We start from the raw sequence: 20,302 nt of genomic DNA on the forward strand, positions 1-20,302 counted from the left end.
GAATGTTTTTTCTCCTGCCCCTGTTTTCAAGATCATCCACTTGCTCTCGCAAATTACACATCTGCGTCTTCAGGGCTTGGATCTCTTCCTTGAGTGAACTGGCATCAACTTCCACCACTGTGACCCTGTGCTCCACCTCATCTGTCCTCTTCTTCAGGTCTCCCAGCTGCTGCTCATGCTTCTGCAGCATGAGAGACTGGAGCCAGCTTCTTTTCAATCTCTTTCCCCAACATCTCACGAGATTTCGAGAGCTGGTTCACCAGGTCCTGGAGAGTAATCGGCTTCAAAGCTGTTGCAGGCTGAACTGCAGACCCGGCCTCGGATGCTCCTCCTCCCTTTTTAGGCATTTCTGGACAGCTGAAAATACAGGCAAGTCAATTTTTAAATGTTTCTTGGGGCTCCACAATCTTTCCAACGCCCCAAGAAATCCTAATGACCTGGGTTGGGCGGGATAAAGGACCATCCTGCTCCTGCTGCGATGCGAAGCTCGATAGTGTGATCTTCTCAGAACGCCGCCATCTTAGATCCCCCGAGAGCGACACTTTGATGCCTTTTGTCTTTGCAGCTTAGTCATTCTGCTGAACTGATCCAACATAAGTCCAGAACCAATCAAAAAGTTTCTGTCGAGCAATTGTCCCCCAGTTCACTGGTGACTGTTTTTGCTCTCACTGTTCCAGGAAAACACAACATTTTATAAAATTCAGGATGTGCTTCAGTAAACACGATGTTAAAGTACAGCCATCTCTTTGTTGTCTCCTTAGTTGAAAGCAGTATTTTCTTTTCTAGGCCACAGTCCAAATCTAAAGGAAATAAAAAAAAGACGAGTTTGTTCAGCCATGATTGTATTGAATGGCAGAACAGTCTTGCTGAGCGAAAGGGCCTTCTCTTGTTCCTATGTTCCCAACAGGAGAGCACCAACACTAGAAGAGGGAGTTTTAGTTAGTAGCCATCCTGAATGCTGTATTGTGTGTTGGTGGTTTGGAGGTGTGCTGCACTGTCAGACATGCCACAGGTCAGACAGAACACAAAAATATCTGGCCCCTCAGGTGGACATAACAGATCCCCTGGCAGGCAAGTTATCACCAATGTCATGTCCAATATTTATCTCTCAATCAACACCACTACAGAACTGTTCATCATCACATCACTATTCTGGCAGCTAACTGCAAACAAATTGATTGCTGCACTTCAACACTGACAATACATTAGCAAATAATTTCTTTAACTATAAAGGGCTTTGGACATCATCCTGAGATCGTGAGAGTGCAAACATAAAACAACCATTTTTTGAAAGCAGGCCAATGCAGTGTACCACTACTTTCTGGAGATGAGTTGGCTGCCTTTTGCTGTTACAAAGAGCCAGCCTGCAGTTATTAAATAGAAATATAAAGTACAATGGAGTACATGGAATAAATGACAAGATCGCTGGCAAAGATGGCCACCCCACCCGAAGCATGCACGGTGGTCAGCCTTCTCAAATAAAGATAATTTCAAATCACCACAACAGCCAAATACTGCTGATGCCAAATTTCATTTGACATAACATTTGATAAATTCCTGCTCTTTGCTGTAATGAAGGTGTCTGGTACATATTTCACTTGATTTGTTTGTGAATGCATGTTTTTTTTGCACCACCTAGAGGTGGCACTTATATAATTAACAGCTATTTCATATTGTCCTGTTATATATTACAGCATATGGAGTTAGGGCAGAGAGAAAAATGCCTTTTACTTGAGAAGCGGTCAGATTATAGGTGGGGACCATGCTGTTCGATGAGCAGAGCCTTGGGAATGACACTTCCTTCTCCCTTCCATGTATCCCAATGGGATGTGTTATAAGGAGGATTCTGGGGAGGGGGCATTTTCTAATGACTGTTCTTGGCCTTAGAGTAATCTGATTAGCAAAAGAATCAACCAATGACTTATAATTAGAGCCCCATGGATTTCACTGAAATGTTTGCTAAATTTCGCAGACACATCGTTCTTCATTATTTCCTGATGTGTCCTAGACTGGAATTATGAAGTAAATAATAGCACTCACTCCAATATCTAATGAGAATAGCAATTATTCTAAATATATATCATTACACTCACCAAAAAAATTAAATATACAATATTACCATCCAGTGATAATAAAAAGATCCATTTTTCCCATTATGTGGAATTATATTCCCAGTTTGTCTTATGTACTTTATGCCATGTAGTTAGTGTTGTCTGCACCCTCGGTGCTGGAGGAACGCTTGTTTTTACTATATCAATTGTGTATGGTAGAAATGACAAATAAAAGCTACTCTCTCTCTTCAGTTCTCAAACAGTTTATTTTTAAAAAAAATCACCCTTGAATGACAAGATTTCTCAATTTTCATCACCTCAGCCACTGATATACCTTTGCTTTTTCTCTCCCTCATGTACTTATCCATTGTCCCTTTGAATCTATCTAAGCCATTTGCATCAACTACACTACCAAGAAACAAGCTCCACAATATAAACCACACTCTGGGTGAAGTTCCTCCTGAATTTCCCATTGGATTCATTGGCTGCTTTCTTAAATTTATTACCTGCAATTTTGACTGCAGCCTCCCTCTCACCTTCTCCAAACTGAAGGAAGGAAAATCTTATGAGTCAGCTGTACTGATAAGCTGTATGGGAAGAAAGCTTGATGGCAGGTTCGATTCTTGGTCTGTGTGGAATTAGTTGTGTTTAGATCAGAACTTGTGTTGGATGACAGGGTATGGGTGCAGTGACTTTCGTTTATTTTTGTTGCCTCCCTGGTGGGAGCAGGATTTGGGACCAGGAGGCAGCTCATTATATTCAAGTTTCCTCTTGGGGAGGGGGAGAAGACAGAAAGAATTCTTGAAAATCTGGCCCGGGCTCCCCTTGAAAAGTTCTTACACAGGAGTGCCAGGCAGCTGCCCTCTATCCCCTGGCTTCCTGCTCCCACTACTCTGGCTAAACAGTGGGTCTGCAAGGGTACTTTGAAACTGATGTTCAGCCAAGTCTTTTATGTCCCTGGACTAATTGGGTTCCCTGCTCGAGTTTGGGATTTTTGCCCATATGGAGGCTTGGAGACTCACTCCAGAAAATGTTCATGGAGTTCCGAGATCATGTTCATAAGTTCGTTAGACCGTTAAGATTTTGATAAAGGTGGGGAGATGATAGGATATTCATATCTTCTAGTGCTGTGCTGTAATTTAGATACTGTACTTCCCGTAATGTTACTGCATTATATTGCCAATATCCAAATGTAATTACACAGTTTTTATGAGCTAATTGCTTCGTTTATTTTTATGTATACATCTAACAGGCAGATTATCACCTTCCATTTTGACAGTCCAACACCTTAAGTTTCAGATATTATCCATACATAATTCAAAAACCTTGTGTAGTGTAGGCATTTCATTAACCTTACAAACTGACATGAAATCTAGGCACAGCTTTCCAAGAGTGTTATATATGTACCACAAATGCCAGCACTTAAAATCAGCTTTTTGAACCACTAGAGTGGGTGTAGTTGGTTGGCATCAGCATCCGATGCAAACAGAGGGTGTGCCTCAAACTCTTGGGCATCTCCATAACATAGCTCATATTGGCTGCTTAATCTCTTGCATTGTTACAAACATGGGGGTGAAAAACATAAGGCTGATTACTAATATGAATATAGTGTGCCTTGGCTGAAAAGGAATGCTGGTGTGATTATATGCTGAGTATATACAAAAGCATCATTTGTGGAGCTGACAAAATTGGATTAGTTTAGATGTTGCAATTCACGTTTACATGAGCTGCATTTACACGGAGCATTTCACAACCCAGGATGTTCCAATGAATTTGTTTGTGAAATGTAGCCACTGTTGTAATGTAGGAAATGCAAGAGTAAGTTTGTGTACAGGAAGTTCACACTATTTAGCCAGCATTGTGATTACTACTAGACAGTCTGCTATCTTATGAGATGTTGGTTGAATGATTAATATTGGCCAGGACAACACCAATGCTCCACAAGACGAAAAGTAAAATATATCTACTGCCATACTGGATAAAATCAAACACTCAAACAACATATTAAGAAGTTTTTTTTATTGAAAAGAGACATTTTACAATTACAGAGTTTAGTCTCCTTGCATTACTTTACAGTCTTTAACAGAGTACTGTACAGTTGACCCACAAAATCATAATACATACTGGTATGGTCAATCATAACTCAGCCTAACAAACTCCACTGGCAAAATGCAGGCAACATCACACAGCTTTCATTATTATTACAAACATATAAATAAAGCATCTAGTCATTGCAAAACATGAACTGCCAAATGAGGTAATATTAAAACTTAAACCATTCATTCTGATATTGTCCATATTATATCTATTTACACTGAGATATGACTGCCAGTTAACAGCTCTTTACAGATACATTCCAGATTAGTGTAACAGCAGATAAACTGATTCCAGGTACAGTAATGACTGGCACAGTTTATAAAGCACGATTAGGAATACGTTTATATTTAGGCTTGGCACTCTTTAGGGATGCTTTCCCTAAACAAACCAGAAACACAGGAATTACAAAGCAGGAATGTGGAGAATATACACCTCATAATTCCAAAACAGCAATCCAAATAGGGCATTTAGATGACAACAAACTATTAAACTGACCAGATTACCAATTGTCACTGAGAAATATTTACTGTGTATATACATGGCAGTGAATCATTGCCAAAGTTCTTTTCACCACCTTAGTTCCATACACTGTTGTCATTTTGAGATGGAGGACCCAAAGGATGTTGGATTGATAGTGTGTCTTATGAAGTTGTGTTAGATTTATGATTTAAGATCTGAACAGATTGAAGCAGCGACCTAAGCGTGGTTTGGCAGCAATAATGCAGAACTTGGAGGAGCGTCAGAGCAATGGTTTGGGATGTGGAGGAATATTATTGAGTAACGATTTGGGATTAGTGGAATACTGGAGCAAGGAGCTGGGATTTGGGGGACTGTTACAGTAATGACTCAGATATACAGGGATGAGAGAGAAATGATTCAGGTCTTGGATGAGTATGAGCAGTGATTTGGAAGAAGCAAGATGCTTTCTACTTACGACATTGAACCTAAAGGTTTGTTAGATCTGTGACATGGAATGTGAAGGTGCTTTCTGATCTTTGATACATATTCTACAATATTAGCATTTAAAAAATGAATGAAAGCAAATTCCTTTGTATGTTTTATTTAGATGCTGCGAAGGTGAGTAAAGCTGTTAGTTTTAACACAACAGCATCACCTTGGCACAATGGCAAACTGGATACTAAATACACAGATGCACTGCACTGCTGAAAGTGAAGGATCTCTGTTAACACATTTTGGGTGGTGTGTGAATCCTGTCACTTTTCCAAACAGAATTGTGTGTGTTTGTTTGTCAGACGAGAGGGAAATCAGCTGAGACACAAAGGTTCCCGGGCCTGTGGAAGTCTAGCAGGGATTTTAGTAGGATATTTTAATGAGTCAGTCTGCCAGATAAAACATTGCACACTTCAGTCTAACTTGCCAAGCTGTGTTTCAGCAACATGTGTTATGCCAGGATTCAAACTAGTGGCTTGGTGGTGAATGGATCACTGCCAGAGATCTTTAGTTCCTTTCCCTACTTTCTAAAATCCATGATCAATAGTCTGTACCATGATTTTACTCAGCTGTGAGGGAAACTAACCTGTCCTGGTCTCCACAAAACTTGCCAATCTACCACGGAAGAGATTGGAAAAATCTACATGATATGATCCGATTTTTTCTGATTGTACTGATGGTGCCCGCACCTCTTCGTCAATTGGAAGGGAATGCTACATGGCACATCCTTCATTACCTTATTTTGCCAAGAAATAGATTTGTAATTGGGCCACGCACAATCGGCATGAATCAATATTGTGCTTCATGATACTCAGACTTGGTTTGGTAAATTAAAAGTTTGAAGGCCAGAGCAACTTGACCCTCAAGTTTATCAGTGGAATCACTGAAAATTGCCAAATCTAAGTATTCATCATTTAAATGGTGGGGAATGTAAAATCGATTTCTGTAGTGTGCTGATGTTGATGATCATTTTGAAGGAAGCTTAAGTCTGTTGGAGGGAGCCAAATTTTTCTGATTAAGTATGTTTTCACCAGGGATCTGTCACACAGAATGCGCAAGGAAAGCTAGTAAAATGCATTCTATTTGGACTTAATGCTGGAGTGTGGAATGGAGTTTAAACTGTGCATTACTGGCCAATATTATTCAAATTACTGAGTTTCTACCTCATCCCTACAGCATCACTCCCTCCCAAAATAAACAGCGCAAATGACATACAGCCAACAACTCAAGGACTAGGTCAGCCATTTTCCAGAGTAAAGAACTGCCAAAAGGGTGTTTAAATCACCCCTTTTCCCCTCCCTGCAAAATAAAAGTCAAAACTCCCATTGGAATGAACAAAATTATGTACAACATATAAATATTATAGCATCAGAGTTTACATCATACTTACAAACAGGACAGAAAATTCTTTCAGGAAGTACTCCCTTAGACAAGAGAACCATCCTATACATTGCGGATGCTACTGCCAGTGATAACACAGGTTACAGGAGAAGTGTGCTAGTGACTAAGAAAGGAGGCAAAGACTAAGCGATTCCTTTTCTCTCCTTGCTCGAATGCATTAATTAATGCTTATAGCCTTTTAATCCTACACGGCACTCAAATCTCTTTCCAGCACAGCACCTGACTTTCACCAACCAGCAGTTTCTGCATTTACTACAGAGATTACATCTGGGCAGAGTAGTGAGGGGTCACGGCATTTAAAGGGGGGACGGGGGGTGAAAGAGCTGGGTGAGGAAAGGACCCTGTTTCTTTCTTTTGAATAGGATGAGGACCAAAAATTAAATAGACACTAAATTATGACAGTGAATTTAGGAAGAAGGGCTCAAAGGACTGGAAAGAACGTGACTGAGATACTGTGCTTCTTGTGAGAATATTACAATCACATCCAAGCAGTCATTGAACCGTGCCATGTAACTACCTCCTCAGCTAATATGCTTTTCTCTATTATGACTAATCATGTTCTATTAAACAGTGGTAATGGTGGAAGAACTGAACTATACAAGTGTAATGAAGCCAGTATTCTCCCTGGACAGATTAGCCACAACTGATTTGACACATACCATCATAGGAGCTTCAAATCTGACAAACTCTGTGCTCTCAGCTGATTTATGTCAGCAACGGCCCTCCGCAGAAGAGCTGAATCAACCTGTTTGGTAGAGGTGAAATGTACTGACAGCTAATTGTCAATGCCTGAAAGTTCCATTTTCCCTTGTTTGCATTCACAAATCTGTCCTGTTGGTCCAGTGTTGCAAAAGCACAGAGTTCTCGCCCTTACCACTAGTCCTTCTGCACATAGACAATTCCTGATCCTTCCAAATCTTTATCTCTCTTTTGACGGCATGGAGCCTTGTCTCATTTGTATTATGAGCTGCTCTGCGACTGGTCATCTTCTTTACCTCGTTTCTGCGGTTTTACGTGGAGTTACGCTGCTTGGAGAACATAATCAGGAGTGGAATGAGGTTTCACAGATACGAGGCTGTAAAGGGAGAGGTTCAGTGCTGCTCTCTAAACACAAGAGTCCGATGCCCTCTTCTTCAAATAACAGTGGGCAGTTTCGTATCCATCCTTCCGTTGTTGTTGTTGTTGCGGTTGCTGCTCTTGCGGGACAGGTTGGGTGTTGCCACCAGGATGAAGTGTTCCTCAGGACACCCATACTGTAGCAAGATGTCGCTGCACTCTTGACTCATCGCTTGTCTGGCATAGGCCAGTGCAGTGTTTCCATGGGCATCACGTGCCATTATGTCAACTCCATACTGCAAAACAAAAGTTAGAACACATTTATATATCAGGATGTCTTCCAGCTCCCTGAACCTGCTCTGCCATTCCATTAGATCAATGTCAGTGTCTCAACTCCATTTACCCACTTTGGGTACCCCATATCCCTCAATAGGCGCACCCAACAAAAATCCATCATGCTCAGTTTAAACATTTTCCATTTCACCTTGAGTTTCAATAGATTTTGCATGAGAGAATTCTGAATTTCTACTCCTCCTTGTGTGAAGAACTTCTTCTGAGCATCATCTCCAATTTATGATGCTAATTTTAAGGCTGTACCTAAGTTAGATTTAGATCAGTTCTGATATAATTTTGCTCTTAATTGTGTCTATGTTGGCAAGCTGGACCTGCAGCTAATGTCAGTCCTGAGCACAGTTTACTGTTCCAAAATAGTGTGGATGGTTAGTCAAAGCCTCTGCTATCTCTATCCAGCTTTCCATATGTAGCTGTCAGGTGCCCGTGACTCTTCTACCTTGGGTTTGATACAAGACTTTAGTAATATCTTTCTTACATTAGATGTTCCACACCCAACTTTGATGTTGAACTTCAAACTCCATCTCCTCTGTGGTAACTAAGGCAAGTTACTTATAACCTTAACCATTTCCATGCTCTCCACTATCCCACCTTTGAGCTTTGGTCACTTTTACTTCGTCTTGACTGTTTTCTTATTATATACACAAGCTTAGTTATTATCCAGAATTATTGGATTAGCAGCATAGAAGGCCATTCAGCCCATTATGCAAATCCTCTGCTCTTCCACTATAGTTAGCTAAGTCTTTGCCCCTTCAGATATTTATCTAATTCCATTTTCAAAGTTACTATTGAGTCTGTTTACATTGTTCCTTCTGGCTATGCATTCTAGATCACAACTCTCGTCCTTTTTTAAAAATTTTGTAATCACTAAATGTGTTATTGTTTTTAGATTTGGACAAATCTGTCTATTGAATCACCACCTCACATGATAATTACTTTTAATCAGGTTAGAATTTACTTCATTTGTACTCTACCTATCTCCTATTTAAATCAATCCTACTCTCAAGATTTGTGTATTTCTATAGTGCCCTTCACAACCAGAGAGTATTACTAAGTGTTTTACAGCCAGTAAAATGTAGTTACTGCTGTACTAGAGGATAATTGTTATTTGTTTGTTTTCCCTTCCACTTGATTTAGACCTTGCTACCTCACTGCTTCAGTCATTTCAGTCTGTTACTGGATGTGTGGAGACTATGATGGTGAGGTGAGAGAGGGAGGAAAATGAGTAAGGATGCTTTCCAGTCCACTTTGGGGATGAGGGGTGAACAGTGCTGTCCAGTTTCTTGGGCATCAGAGGAATTGGGGGTGGAGGGGTGGATGGGGGTTGTTGCTCAGACTGTCATATTTCCAAATGCCTCTTTCAACAATACAGGACAAAGGCCATCATAGTGCCAAGACACCAGGGCACAGGACAACCACTCAATTCTGAGATGGTCCCATTAAAATCCAGGGCAGCTGGTTACCTTGGATACTGAATCAAATTATATTGTGGTCACAGCTTCCACAATGTTTAAGTCACAAATTTGCTTCAGCTTCTTACAATGAATCAAATTGCTTCCTTTTCTTGTCAAAAGAATGACGGTGAAGACAGGAATAACCACCCTTGAAAAAGATCTCTGCTCTCAAAACATTTCAGATCACTCCACGTTGATGTGGCCAGGGTGCATAATTGATTCATAACCAAAACTCTGACAACAACATCCAGTATTGATGTTTCTCCCTCTATGGAAAGGCAGAAGACAGATGAAACAGGATGCAATTGAGACATGGGTCTTCAGTTTTCTCTTGTTTAAAGTTCAGTATGAGGCAGCGACTCAATACAATTGGCCTCATTCTCAATTCACAGGACTGGGCAAATGGTAACTATGATTAAATGGTCAGTTCACAACCTGTTGGCCCCCATACTCAAGCAAATTATCGAGGTGAAGTGAACTTGGTTCATGACATTTCCTGGAGTTTACTTTCAATGTCATTCCTCCTGAATTGCAATGAAGTGTTAAATCTACCAACTCTGATTTGACATATTTCTAGAAATGATCTCCCACTCCAGGGATCTCTCGAACCCTGAATTCCCTTCACCAATTCTGGTCTCTTCTCTTTTAAAAAGCTCTTAAATATTGTACTTTTGGAACCCCATCATAATATCTCATGTGTGATATTTTGCTTCATAACAGATCCAATGGAGCCTGGACAGTTTACTATTTTCAAGGGATTACACATTTCCAAGTTCTGGTTGTTATTCTTGTTAAGTGGGGAAAGATGAGTCAGGATTCAACTTATTATTATCCACCTCTAAGTGGAAGCTGAGTGTAGGGTGAAGACTGCAATGCTCTGGACTATGGTGCTTCCAGGAATTCCAGGCTGGAGGAACCAGACCCAATGGATCAACAGGAAAAGAGGGAGGATAAATGGAAGGAAACACATGCAATGCTCCCTCAGATTTCAGCCAGGGATAGGACTCTCATTGAAAAATCACAAGGCTGCAGATTCAAATCACTGTCCATACCAATCCTGGTGGTCTGCTGGAGTGATGGATGTCTTTCAGATAACAGCTTAAAACCTGGCTGTCTTCTCAGGTGGATCCTTTTATTTTGACAAGGAACAGGGAAGTTCTCCCCATCATCCTGGTCAATATTCATTCCTCAACCAACATCACTAAGTCAGATTTGAGTTATTCAGCTCAGTGCTCTCTTTGGGACCTTGTGGTGCTTTGCCTTACAACCAGCTGTAAAACATTTCTTTGGGGCGCCCTTAAGTTTCACATGGCACTACAGAAATACAAGGCTGTCTTTTATATTGAATTATCATATTCACTTACCCAGATCAAAAGCTGGGTGAGGACGACGTTCCCTTTCCTACAGGCTAAGTGAAGGGATGTGCGCCCATCCCCCTCTCCGTAAGTCTCATTTACTTCGTCCTTGGAGCCATGGGCTAGGAGTAGAATGACGGCTCGTAAGTTCTCCTCGGCTGTAGCACGTAGCAGCTGTTGTCCCAGGGGAATGTCTGAACATGGTGGTGGAACCAGGAACAGTTTCTGTTCATACTTAGCACGGATCCAACGTTCCTTCTCTTCCCTGTGTTGCAGAAAGAAGACATCAAGTTTTAAGAGTTTTACCCAGGACATTAACACTATTTGTATTATGCAGCACACCCACCACTGACAACATTGTGGCTGTAGCACACATAACCTACAAAAGGTGCAACTTACCAACATCCCTTCAACAACACTTTCCAAATCTACAACCTCTGCTACCTGCAAGGATAAAGTTAGCCGATGCTTGGGGAACACCACCACTCGCAGGGTGCCCTCTAGGTCACACATCATTCTGACTTGGAAATATATTGCTACCCTTTCACTGTTGCTGGGTTAAAATGCTGGAACTTGCTGTCATACCCTCACGACATGCAGCAGCTCATGATGATCTATTTCACCTTCTCAGGGGCAACCCTTAATTGGCAATAAATGTGACGCCTATATCCCAAGAATGAATACATTTAAAAAGTGGAAAAATGTAAAAGATTACGCAGGGATACTACCTAATGCCAACTTAATCTGTTGCTAAACTGTTAATATAATTATGAATTGGATGAATAATTATTTTCTAAATATCCTACCTTCATCTACTTTCTGTCTATATTACTGAAGGTATGGTTCCAAATCAATTGTCTGACTGGCTCAGTCTCAAGATGCCGTAGTTTTTTGGCAGAAAACGGTTCATGCCGTATTTAGAGATAACACGAAGCTTGGAAATGTAGTGAAGAAAACAGATGGCTCCAGGGATGAAAGACTGGAGAAACTGAAATAGTATCCTGAGAGCAAGGAAGGTTGAATCTAAGATTTGTTCAAAAGCGTGAAGCTTTTTGCAAGAGTTTCCAGTGGCAGAAGGATTGGTGGCCAGTTGTAATTGGTGACAAATGGTAATTTATGTTTCCAGATTTGATCTGGAATGCATTACCTGAAAAGATGGTAGAAGTAGATTCGACAAACATTTTCAAAATGAAACTGGACAAATACTACAAGGGAAAAAATTGAAGAAAGGGCAAGGGAGGGTGTGTGCATCTTGTAGTAACCAACTTGCACTAACTTGGCAGGTAAATGAATTACTTCTGCTTCCATGAACAGCCTTTCCCACGTCATTACATCTGATGGTGATTCTCTGGTGTAGCTGGGAGAAGTGTTTCCATCATAGAAAGGGAAAGAGAGTAAAAATTGACAGAAGGCCTAAAAACACCTTGATGTCCAGTGACTCCTTGACAGAAGCTTAGAAATGAAGTGTTCTGTTTATGCCTAGGGGGATCTTAACAGGAGATTGAAAATTAAAGAGGATGCTGTTGTTTTACCCATTGGAATCCAGGAAGCTTTGCTTTGGGTTTGGAACGGATGGAAACTGACTTTGCAATGACCCTAACAGCTACAATCTATTTGCTCTCATGAGGCAAGGTAAAACAGGATTTGTACTGAGAGCATCTAAGGGCCTGTTTACACTCTTATTGTAATCTAGTTTGGTGTTCACTCTAATCTGAATCAAAATGCAAAGGTAAATAGATTAACTGGATTAGATTTGCATCATTTCCTGGTGGGTTTGAATGACATTTCAGTGACCTTAGGTTCACCTGGATTCCTCAAACAGTCCCAGTTTAACAGCTCCTTTGTTTTGTCTTGCTCTACCTAACAGTTGCATGTAACAAATGCAATGCAACCCTGTGACTCCAGATGCAATGGGTCAAATTAGCAACCTTTTCCAATAGCAGCAGGAATGTAAAACATTTTTTAAGTACATGGTGCTTCTGTTTTGGCATGTTGTGGAAATTATATCCAGGTGCTTACCCTTCAGAGTAGCAATGTGGTTAGAAAACTACACAGAACTCACAGCAGTGAGGGGCCATTTGGCCCAACAGGACCATGATGGTTTTGATGCTCATCAGCCTCCTCTCACTCTATTCATCTCAGTTTATCAGCCCATACTCTCAATTCTTTCACCTTCATGCACTTATTTAGCTTTACTCAAAATGTATCTGTATCAAGTACCTCAACTACTTCACATTCTCATCAATCATTGTGGAAAGACGTTTCTCCTGAATTCCCTAATTAGATTTATTGGCTTGAATCGGTTATGAAAACCTTAGATTTTGGATACTCCCATGGATTCTCGAAGTGTAATCCGTCACAATTTGAACCTTTTTGTGTCATGGACCTCAATGAAGTAAGCATACATAGTTATTTATTTTCAAGATAATGGAACTCCAAGCTTGTTCACTCTTTTCCCAGTATTACAACGGCCAGCTAAAATGAGTTTTAGTGGTGTTTTCTGACATCATAATTTTTTGACATTTTTCAAAATACTGCTGTGGGAACTTATATATTCTTTTCTGGAGGGTGAACCTGGCCTTGGTCTAGTGTCGCAGTTGAAATGTGGTATGTCTGACAGTGCAGCATTCCCTTCATATTGGGAAAATGTGTTCAGATTTTGTGCTCATGTTTTTGGAGTAAAACTCAAAAGTTATAGCCATGCGAGTTGGAGGTGACAGTGCTACCAACTAATCTCTGATTAACACCAAACCTCCTACAACAAATACTCTGTAAAAGTACTGAATTGGTTGTAAAAACATTTTTTGAATATTCAGCTATTGTGAGAGGTGCTACATAAATGCAAGTCATTTATTTTCTTGAATTGCTATAAAAGGTTTCTGAATGTCTATGACATGATCACAGCTTTAAAATATTTTACATCTGCTACATTGTTATCAGAATAACAGTCTTACCAAGTGTAGAGCCAGAGAGACAAATTTCAGAAACATGAAGTGTAAAAGACCTATAAAAGCAGTAATATCCTTGCCCATGGTACAACAATACACAAGATTGCTCCTGTTCACATCATTTCAGATTCATACAGCGTGTTAGTAGAGGAAGATTGGGCAGTGAGAGAGAGCTGTAGAGACAGGATGAATGTGCGACAGAGACAGAGTGCATGCCATAGAGAGTGTGCTCCGAAGAGACAGAGTGCCTTGGAAAGCCAGAGTGTGCCATATAGAGAGAAAGAGTGTGCACATGCCATGGAGGGATACAGTTAGAGTCAGAGTGCCAGAGGGAAAGAGAGAGAAGGAGAGAGAGAGAGAGAGAGAGAGAGCACATCAGTTAGCACAGGAAGACACACTGTCAGTACAAAAGACGGTGTAACAAAATTTAATGCATCTCGGCATCCATCCAAACCCCCTAAATTTGATGACTGCCTCCATCTCAAATAGATCCTTGATGACCAGATCTGTGTACAGTCCTTCTGCTCCTCCATCAGTTGAGCCCTCGAAATGGGCAATTCATGGTTTCATCCCATTGCAGTCAGTAGCGAGGCAAGGCGAGCCACAGCCAGTCAGTATGCAGAGGGTTTACAGTGAAGAAAGAAATTGGAAGGTGCCTGGTAGAATATTGTCTACCTGAAGATTGGAAAATGCCAGGCAGAAATCTGAGGAATGGAGAGGAAATTAAGCATATCCTTTGGGTTTTTCTCTGCTAATTTCCAGTCTTCACATGAACAACGCGTGCCTGGTCACAGACATGGCAGCTATATTAAATAGTTTGTACCTTGGCCATCAATGCAGCCTTTAGAAACTGAATTAGCAGGGAGAAATTTGAGGCCAGCGGTTCTACATCTTTTTCCTGCAGTGTGATTTAGTATCCCAGAATATACCCCAAACCTGCCCACCTTAATCCAGCCAAATCTTCATCAGCAATTACTATAAAAATCTGTAGCTGAAACAACAGACTTTTTGGAACATAATTTTATGAAATAAATGTAAAGTAGGAAGAGAAAATGCTGAGAATACTCAGCCTGTCAGGCAGTATTGAATATAACATAATTGGCTGAAAAAAGATTTTAAGAAGTGCAGACATTTTTGGAAAAAATCACTTTGGAAACTTCAGATTATGAGTAATGTTCAACCGGAAAAATAGAAAAAGTTGAGTAATTTTTCCAAAAGGGTTATAGGTCAACACCTAGTTGATGCTCTTAACTGTTGGGAATTGGATACATTTTTTTTTGTTTGTGGGGATATACACAACCTGGCAACAAAAAGGAGAGTGGGCAGTTGGGCTAAATAAACGTCTATTGTTGATGTCTTATCAAAGCTCCATTGTGACCTGTCACCAAAGGCTGTTGATTCATGTCCTGGTGTTCAATGCATTTGGCAGATTAAGCTGCTGTCATCCAAATATTACACAGAGCCCCAATTCCCCTACTTAAATGGTAAAAGGTTTTCCTTCGAAAATAAAAAAAAAACACCAATGATATATTGAAGTTTGCCTCAAGGGCTCTCTTCAGTTGTAAATAATACCTGATGTGGTGGACAAAGCAATAAGGACATAGTAAGATTCAAATTCAACCCCGATTAGTATTATGTCATAGAGATGTATAGTACAAAAACAGACCCTTCGATCTAACTTGTCCATGCCGACCTGATATCTTAACCTAATCTGGTCCCATGTGCCAGCAATTGGCCCATATCTGTCTCAACCCTTCCTATTCATATACCCAGCCTAATGCCTTTTAAATACTGTATTTGTAGCAGCCTCCACCACTTCCTCTGGCAGCTCATTCCATACACGTAACACCCTCTTGCGTGAAAAAGTTGCCCCTTAGGTCCCTTTTATATCTTTCCCCTCTCACCCTGAACCTGTATCCCTCTCTTTTTGGACTCCCGCATCCCAGGGAAAAGACTGGTCTATTTATCCTATCCACGCCCCTCATGATTTTATAAACCTCTATAAGGTCACTCCTCAGCCTCCAACGCTCCAGGGAAAACAGCCCCAGCCTATTCAGCCTCTCCCTATAGCTCAAATCCTCCAACCCTGGCAACATCATTGTAAATCTTTTCTGAACCCTTTCAAGTTTCACAACATCCTTCCAATAGGAAGGAAACCAAAATTGAATGCAATACTCCAAAAGTGGCCTAACCAATGTCCTGTACAGCTGCAACATGACCTCCCAACTCCTATACTCAATGCTCTGACCAATAAAGGAAAGCATATCAAATGTCTTCTTGAGTCCAATGACAATACTTATCAGCAGCACAAGTGGATTACATAAAATGTACAGTTACAGAGTATACAGCACATCATTCAGCTCAATGTCAGCTAAATTTTATGCTAGACAGTTTTTGCATTCCGCTGGTATATCCTACTATTTCTCTCTTATTCAAGTACTTATCAAATTTCCCCTCTAATCCATCTGTCCTATTCACTTCAAATTTAAACAATGAGAAGTAGGAATAGGATAATCATCCCCTTGAGCCTGCTCCATCACTCAAAAATAGGTTCAAATGATTGTGACTTTAAGGTCACTTTCCTACCTGAACCGCTCACTGGGGGAAGACAAGTCCAAAGATTAATAACCACAGCAGCGTCTTCTGGAAGGTTTCACATTCTTCCAACCACTCGAGTTCCTTTATGATGAATATTAAGTTGAATAGCTCTTTTGTTCCATTTGCATTATTGGAGTGGCATCTGAAGAAGTTGCCAGCTGCCACACAGAATGGTTATGGACACATCTGGCAGTGCGGACACCATGATTTGTGGCTGTTCTCCATTTTAAAATATGACAAACTGTACTCTGCAGTCAGAAATCTCTGATTTCACTAAGCAGCTATTTGTCTCCTCGGTCAACCACTGCCAAACAATGGAGAGTAAGATGGATGGTCCAGAGATCAGGTGAGGCTAAGAGTGGGAACTGACTCATGTGATCCTTTTCCAGAAGAAACCCTCTAGAAGTCATCAACTTGAATTGTAGAAGGATAAAGCATAAGGGGTGAACATACACCGCATCAAGTCTGTGTTGGCTCTTTGAAATAACTATCAAATTCAATTTGCCCCAATCTTGCATTCTTCATCCCTCTCTTCATTGCCTTGCAAAATCTCCCCTCAATTATCTAGTGCTATTCTGAGTTGCTACTGAATTCACTTGCACTACCTTTTGAGTCACTGCATTCCAGAAAAGTGCCTCAGGTTTGGAGGATTCCAGATGTTGGCAAAGGTTTAAAATAGAAAATAATGACAGCTCAAACTACCGCATAGCTACCTGGCTGGAAATGTTATTCTAGTTGTTCTGTAACTGGATGGAAACTGGCCACAAATTTTTGATGACACGATGGTTTGGAACTTCTAGCTTTTCCCCTAAAATGTAACTCATAAAATATTGATTTAGCTGCAGCTGGCATCTTAATAACTTCATTGCCCACTGTCATGATTTCTGTTCATCTACTGAATAATGTAGAACATACAGCACAGACACAGGCCATTCAGTCCAACCACGTTTATGTTTCACACAAGTCTCCTGCCACTCACTTCAACTATGCAGTGTCAGATCCCTCATAATTTGAACACCTCTATCAAGTAACTTCTTAGTTTTTCTTCTCATTTAAATCCTATTATTTAAGTAAACCTAGAATAAAAAAAAGCAGATATGCAGGAATGATGGCCAGGAAGCTACAGGACTTTTGTCAAATCTCATCAGGCTTGTTAGAGTTCTTTAGGAGAGGAAACCTGCCACCTTTATCTGGTCTGGCTTATGTGATACTCCAGAACTAGACCAAAGTGGTTCTCTTCTGACTGACTTGGAGGAGTCACAGTTTAATTCATGAGGCGATGGCCACTTCTGGCACAGCAGAAAATCTGGGAGGACAAACATCACTGGATGTCCTGGAATCCAGGCAAGCAGATGGGATCTCATCAAGTACAATCAAATAGGCCTTTACAAGGATGGTCAGAAGGGAGACAGGTTGAGTTAGAGGATGAGGGCTCTACTAGTGGAGCCTTCCATCACCAAGCTTGAAGGACCTCCTTCTCCCAAAAAGCTCTGAGATGAGGAGTGGGAGAAAAATAAACACCTTGGTCTCCTACTTTAATCCAGGAGAAACCCCCTCAGATCCTGCAGCAAGCCTTAGTGTCTGTGCCAGTGGTGTAGGACCCACCAGGGTATACCTGGTGGTTTGTGTTCACAGGATGGATTCCTCCAATATTCCCCATAGGCATTCTACCAGTAACAGTGGCATAAGACTCTCAAGTGCTGCTCATTTGGCCAGTTATGAGCCTCAACTGGCCAAGGAGCAGGAAAGGTGAACTTGCACTTACCTGTCATACAGTCATAGAGATATACAGCATGGAAACAGACCCTTTGGTCCAACCTGTCCATGCCGACCAGATATCCCAACCCAATCTAGTCCCATGTGCCAGCACCTGGCCCATATCCCTCAAACCCTTCTGATTCATATACCCATCCAAATGCCTCTTAAATGTTGCAATTGTACCAGCTTCCACCACATCCTTTGGCAGTTCATTCCATACCCGTACCACCCTCTGCGTGAAAAAGTTGCCCCTTAGGTCTCTTTTATATCTTTTCCCTCTCATCTTAAACCTATGCCCTCTAGTTCTGGACTCCCCGACCCCAGGGAAAAGACTTTGTCTATTTATCCTATCCATGCCCCTCATAATTTTGTAAACCTCTATAATGTCACCACTCAGCCTCCGACAGCCCTAGCCTGGTCAGCCTCTCCCTGTAGCTCAGATCCTCCAACGCTGGCAACATCCTTGTAAATCTTTTCTGAACCCTTTCAAGTTTCACAACATCTTTCCGATAGGAATGAGACCAGAATTGCATGCAATATTCCAACAATGGCTTAACCAATATCCTGTACAGGCGCAACATGATCTCCCAACGTCTGTACTCAGTACTTTGACCAATAAAGGAAAGCATACCACACATCTTCTTCACTATCCTATCTACCTGTGACTCCACTTTCAAGGAGCTTTGAACCTGCACTCCAAGGTCTCTTTGTTCAGCAACACTCCCTAAGACCTTACCATTAAGTGCATAAGTCCTGCTAAAATTTGCTTTCCCAAAATGCAGCACTTCGCATTTATCTGAATTAAATTCCATCTGCCACTTCTCAGCCCATTGCCCATCTGGCCCACATCTTGTTGTAATCTGAGGTAACCCTCTTCGCTGTCCACTACACCTCTAATTTTGGTGTCATCTGCAAACCTATTAACTGTACTTCTTTTGTTCGCATCCAAATCATTTATGTAAAGACAATAAATAGAGGTGAAAATGTGTTGCTGGAAAAGCGCAGTAGGTCAGGCAGCATCCAAGCAGCAGGAGAATAGACGTTTCGGGCATGAACCCTTCCCCTGCTCCTTGGATGCTGGCTGACCTGCTGTGCTTTTCCAGCAATACATTTTCAGCTCTGAACTCCAGCATCTGCAGTCCTCACTTTCTCCTATAAAAGGTAGAGGGCCCTGCACCGATCCTTGTGGCACTCCTCTGGTCATAGGCCTCCAGTCTGAAAAACAACCCTCCACCACCACCCTCTGTCTTCTACCTTTGAGCCAGTTCTGTATCCAAATGGCTAGTTCTCCCTGTATTCCATGAGATCTAACCTTGCTAATCAGTCTCCCATGAGGAACCTTGTTGAACACCTTATTGAAATCCATATAGATCACATCTACTGCTCTGCCCTCATCAATCCTCCCCTGGACTTAACTTGAGTGGAGTCGGGAAGGTGATGAACAATCTGCCTTGCACCCAGCTATTTGGTTAAACATCCTCTCCCTTGCTTCCCAAACCATTCCGTGCTTGGATGGGGTGGCATTAAATTCCACCTTCTGAATGGAATAAGTCAATGTCCATGCGACAGAGGCCAGTATTGTTCCCTAACCATTTCTGTAAAGAACAGCAAGTAACTTGGCAAAACCTTGAACCAAGGTTGTGAAATGTCCAGCCTACAAAGACAGCAGTTTTCAAGATGTTGGCTGTGATTCAGTGGGAAGCATAGCTGCTGTGGATTTAAACTCCAGGGAATTGAGCACAAAATCTTGTGAGATACTCCATAGCAGTCCTGAGAGGGTGCTGCATTGTTTCAGATGTCTTTTTTTCTGGTGAGACACTAAACCAAATTTCCACTACCCTCTCACATGCACATTAAAAAAAACTCAACAGTTACTTTGAAGAGCTGCATAGGAGTAATGCAATGTCCAGGCAAATATTTACCCTGCAATAAACAAATACCATAAAACAGGCTATCTAGTTATTTTTCTTTTTGCTGGCTATGTGAACTTGCTATGTACATCTTTGCTATTGTGTTTACCATATTACAACTGCGACTGAATTTGAAAAGTGGCTTCAGTCTCTGTAAAGAGCTTAGGGATGTCCCAATGTTGTGAAAGGTTATTGGTGCTCTTGCTGCAATTGTATAGGGCCTTGGTGAGCCAACACCTGGAGTATTGTATGTAGTTTAGGGTCTCCTTATCTGATGAAGCAAATTCTGGCTATGGAGGGACTGCAACACAGTTTTGGTCGACTGCTTCCTGGGATGACAGGGATGACATGAAGAGAGATTGGATCGGTAAG

The 20,302-nt window shown here is 41.2% G+C and overlaps 1 protein-coding gene across 4 annotated transcripts in view; it reads right to left on the reverse strand.

Annotated features, from left to right (window-relative positions):
* Positions 1-4,053: 4,053 nt before the first annotated feature.
* The window catches only part of agap1 (ArfGAP with GTPase domain, ankyrin repeat and PH domain 1), a 788,284-nt gene continuing 772,035 nt past the window's right edge, over positions 4,054-20,302 (reverse strand). For all 4 annotated transcript variants that reach the window (XM_060827602.1, XM_060827601.1, XM_060827600.1 and 1 more), the window contains 2 exons: positions 10,726-10,981; positions 4,054-7,852 (listed from right to left, as the gene is read on the reverse strand). In XM_060827602.1, coding sequence (XP_060683585.1) covers positions 7,634-7,852; positions 10,726-10,981 — 475 coding nt within the window. In that variant the 3' untranslated portion in view covers positions 4,054-7,633. The remainder of the gene's footprint in view (positions 7,853-10,725; positions 10,982-20,302) is intronic.

This window comes from Hemiscyllium ocellatum, chromosome 7, assembly GCF_020745735.1.
Source record: "Hemiscyllium ocellatum isolate sHemOce1 chromosome 7, sHemOce1.pat.X.cur, whole genome shotgun sequence".
Taxonomy (NCBI): Eukaryota; Metazoa; Chordata; class Chondrichthyes; order Orectolobiformes; family Hemiscylliidae; genus Hemiscyllium; species Hemiscyllium ocellatum.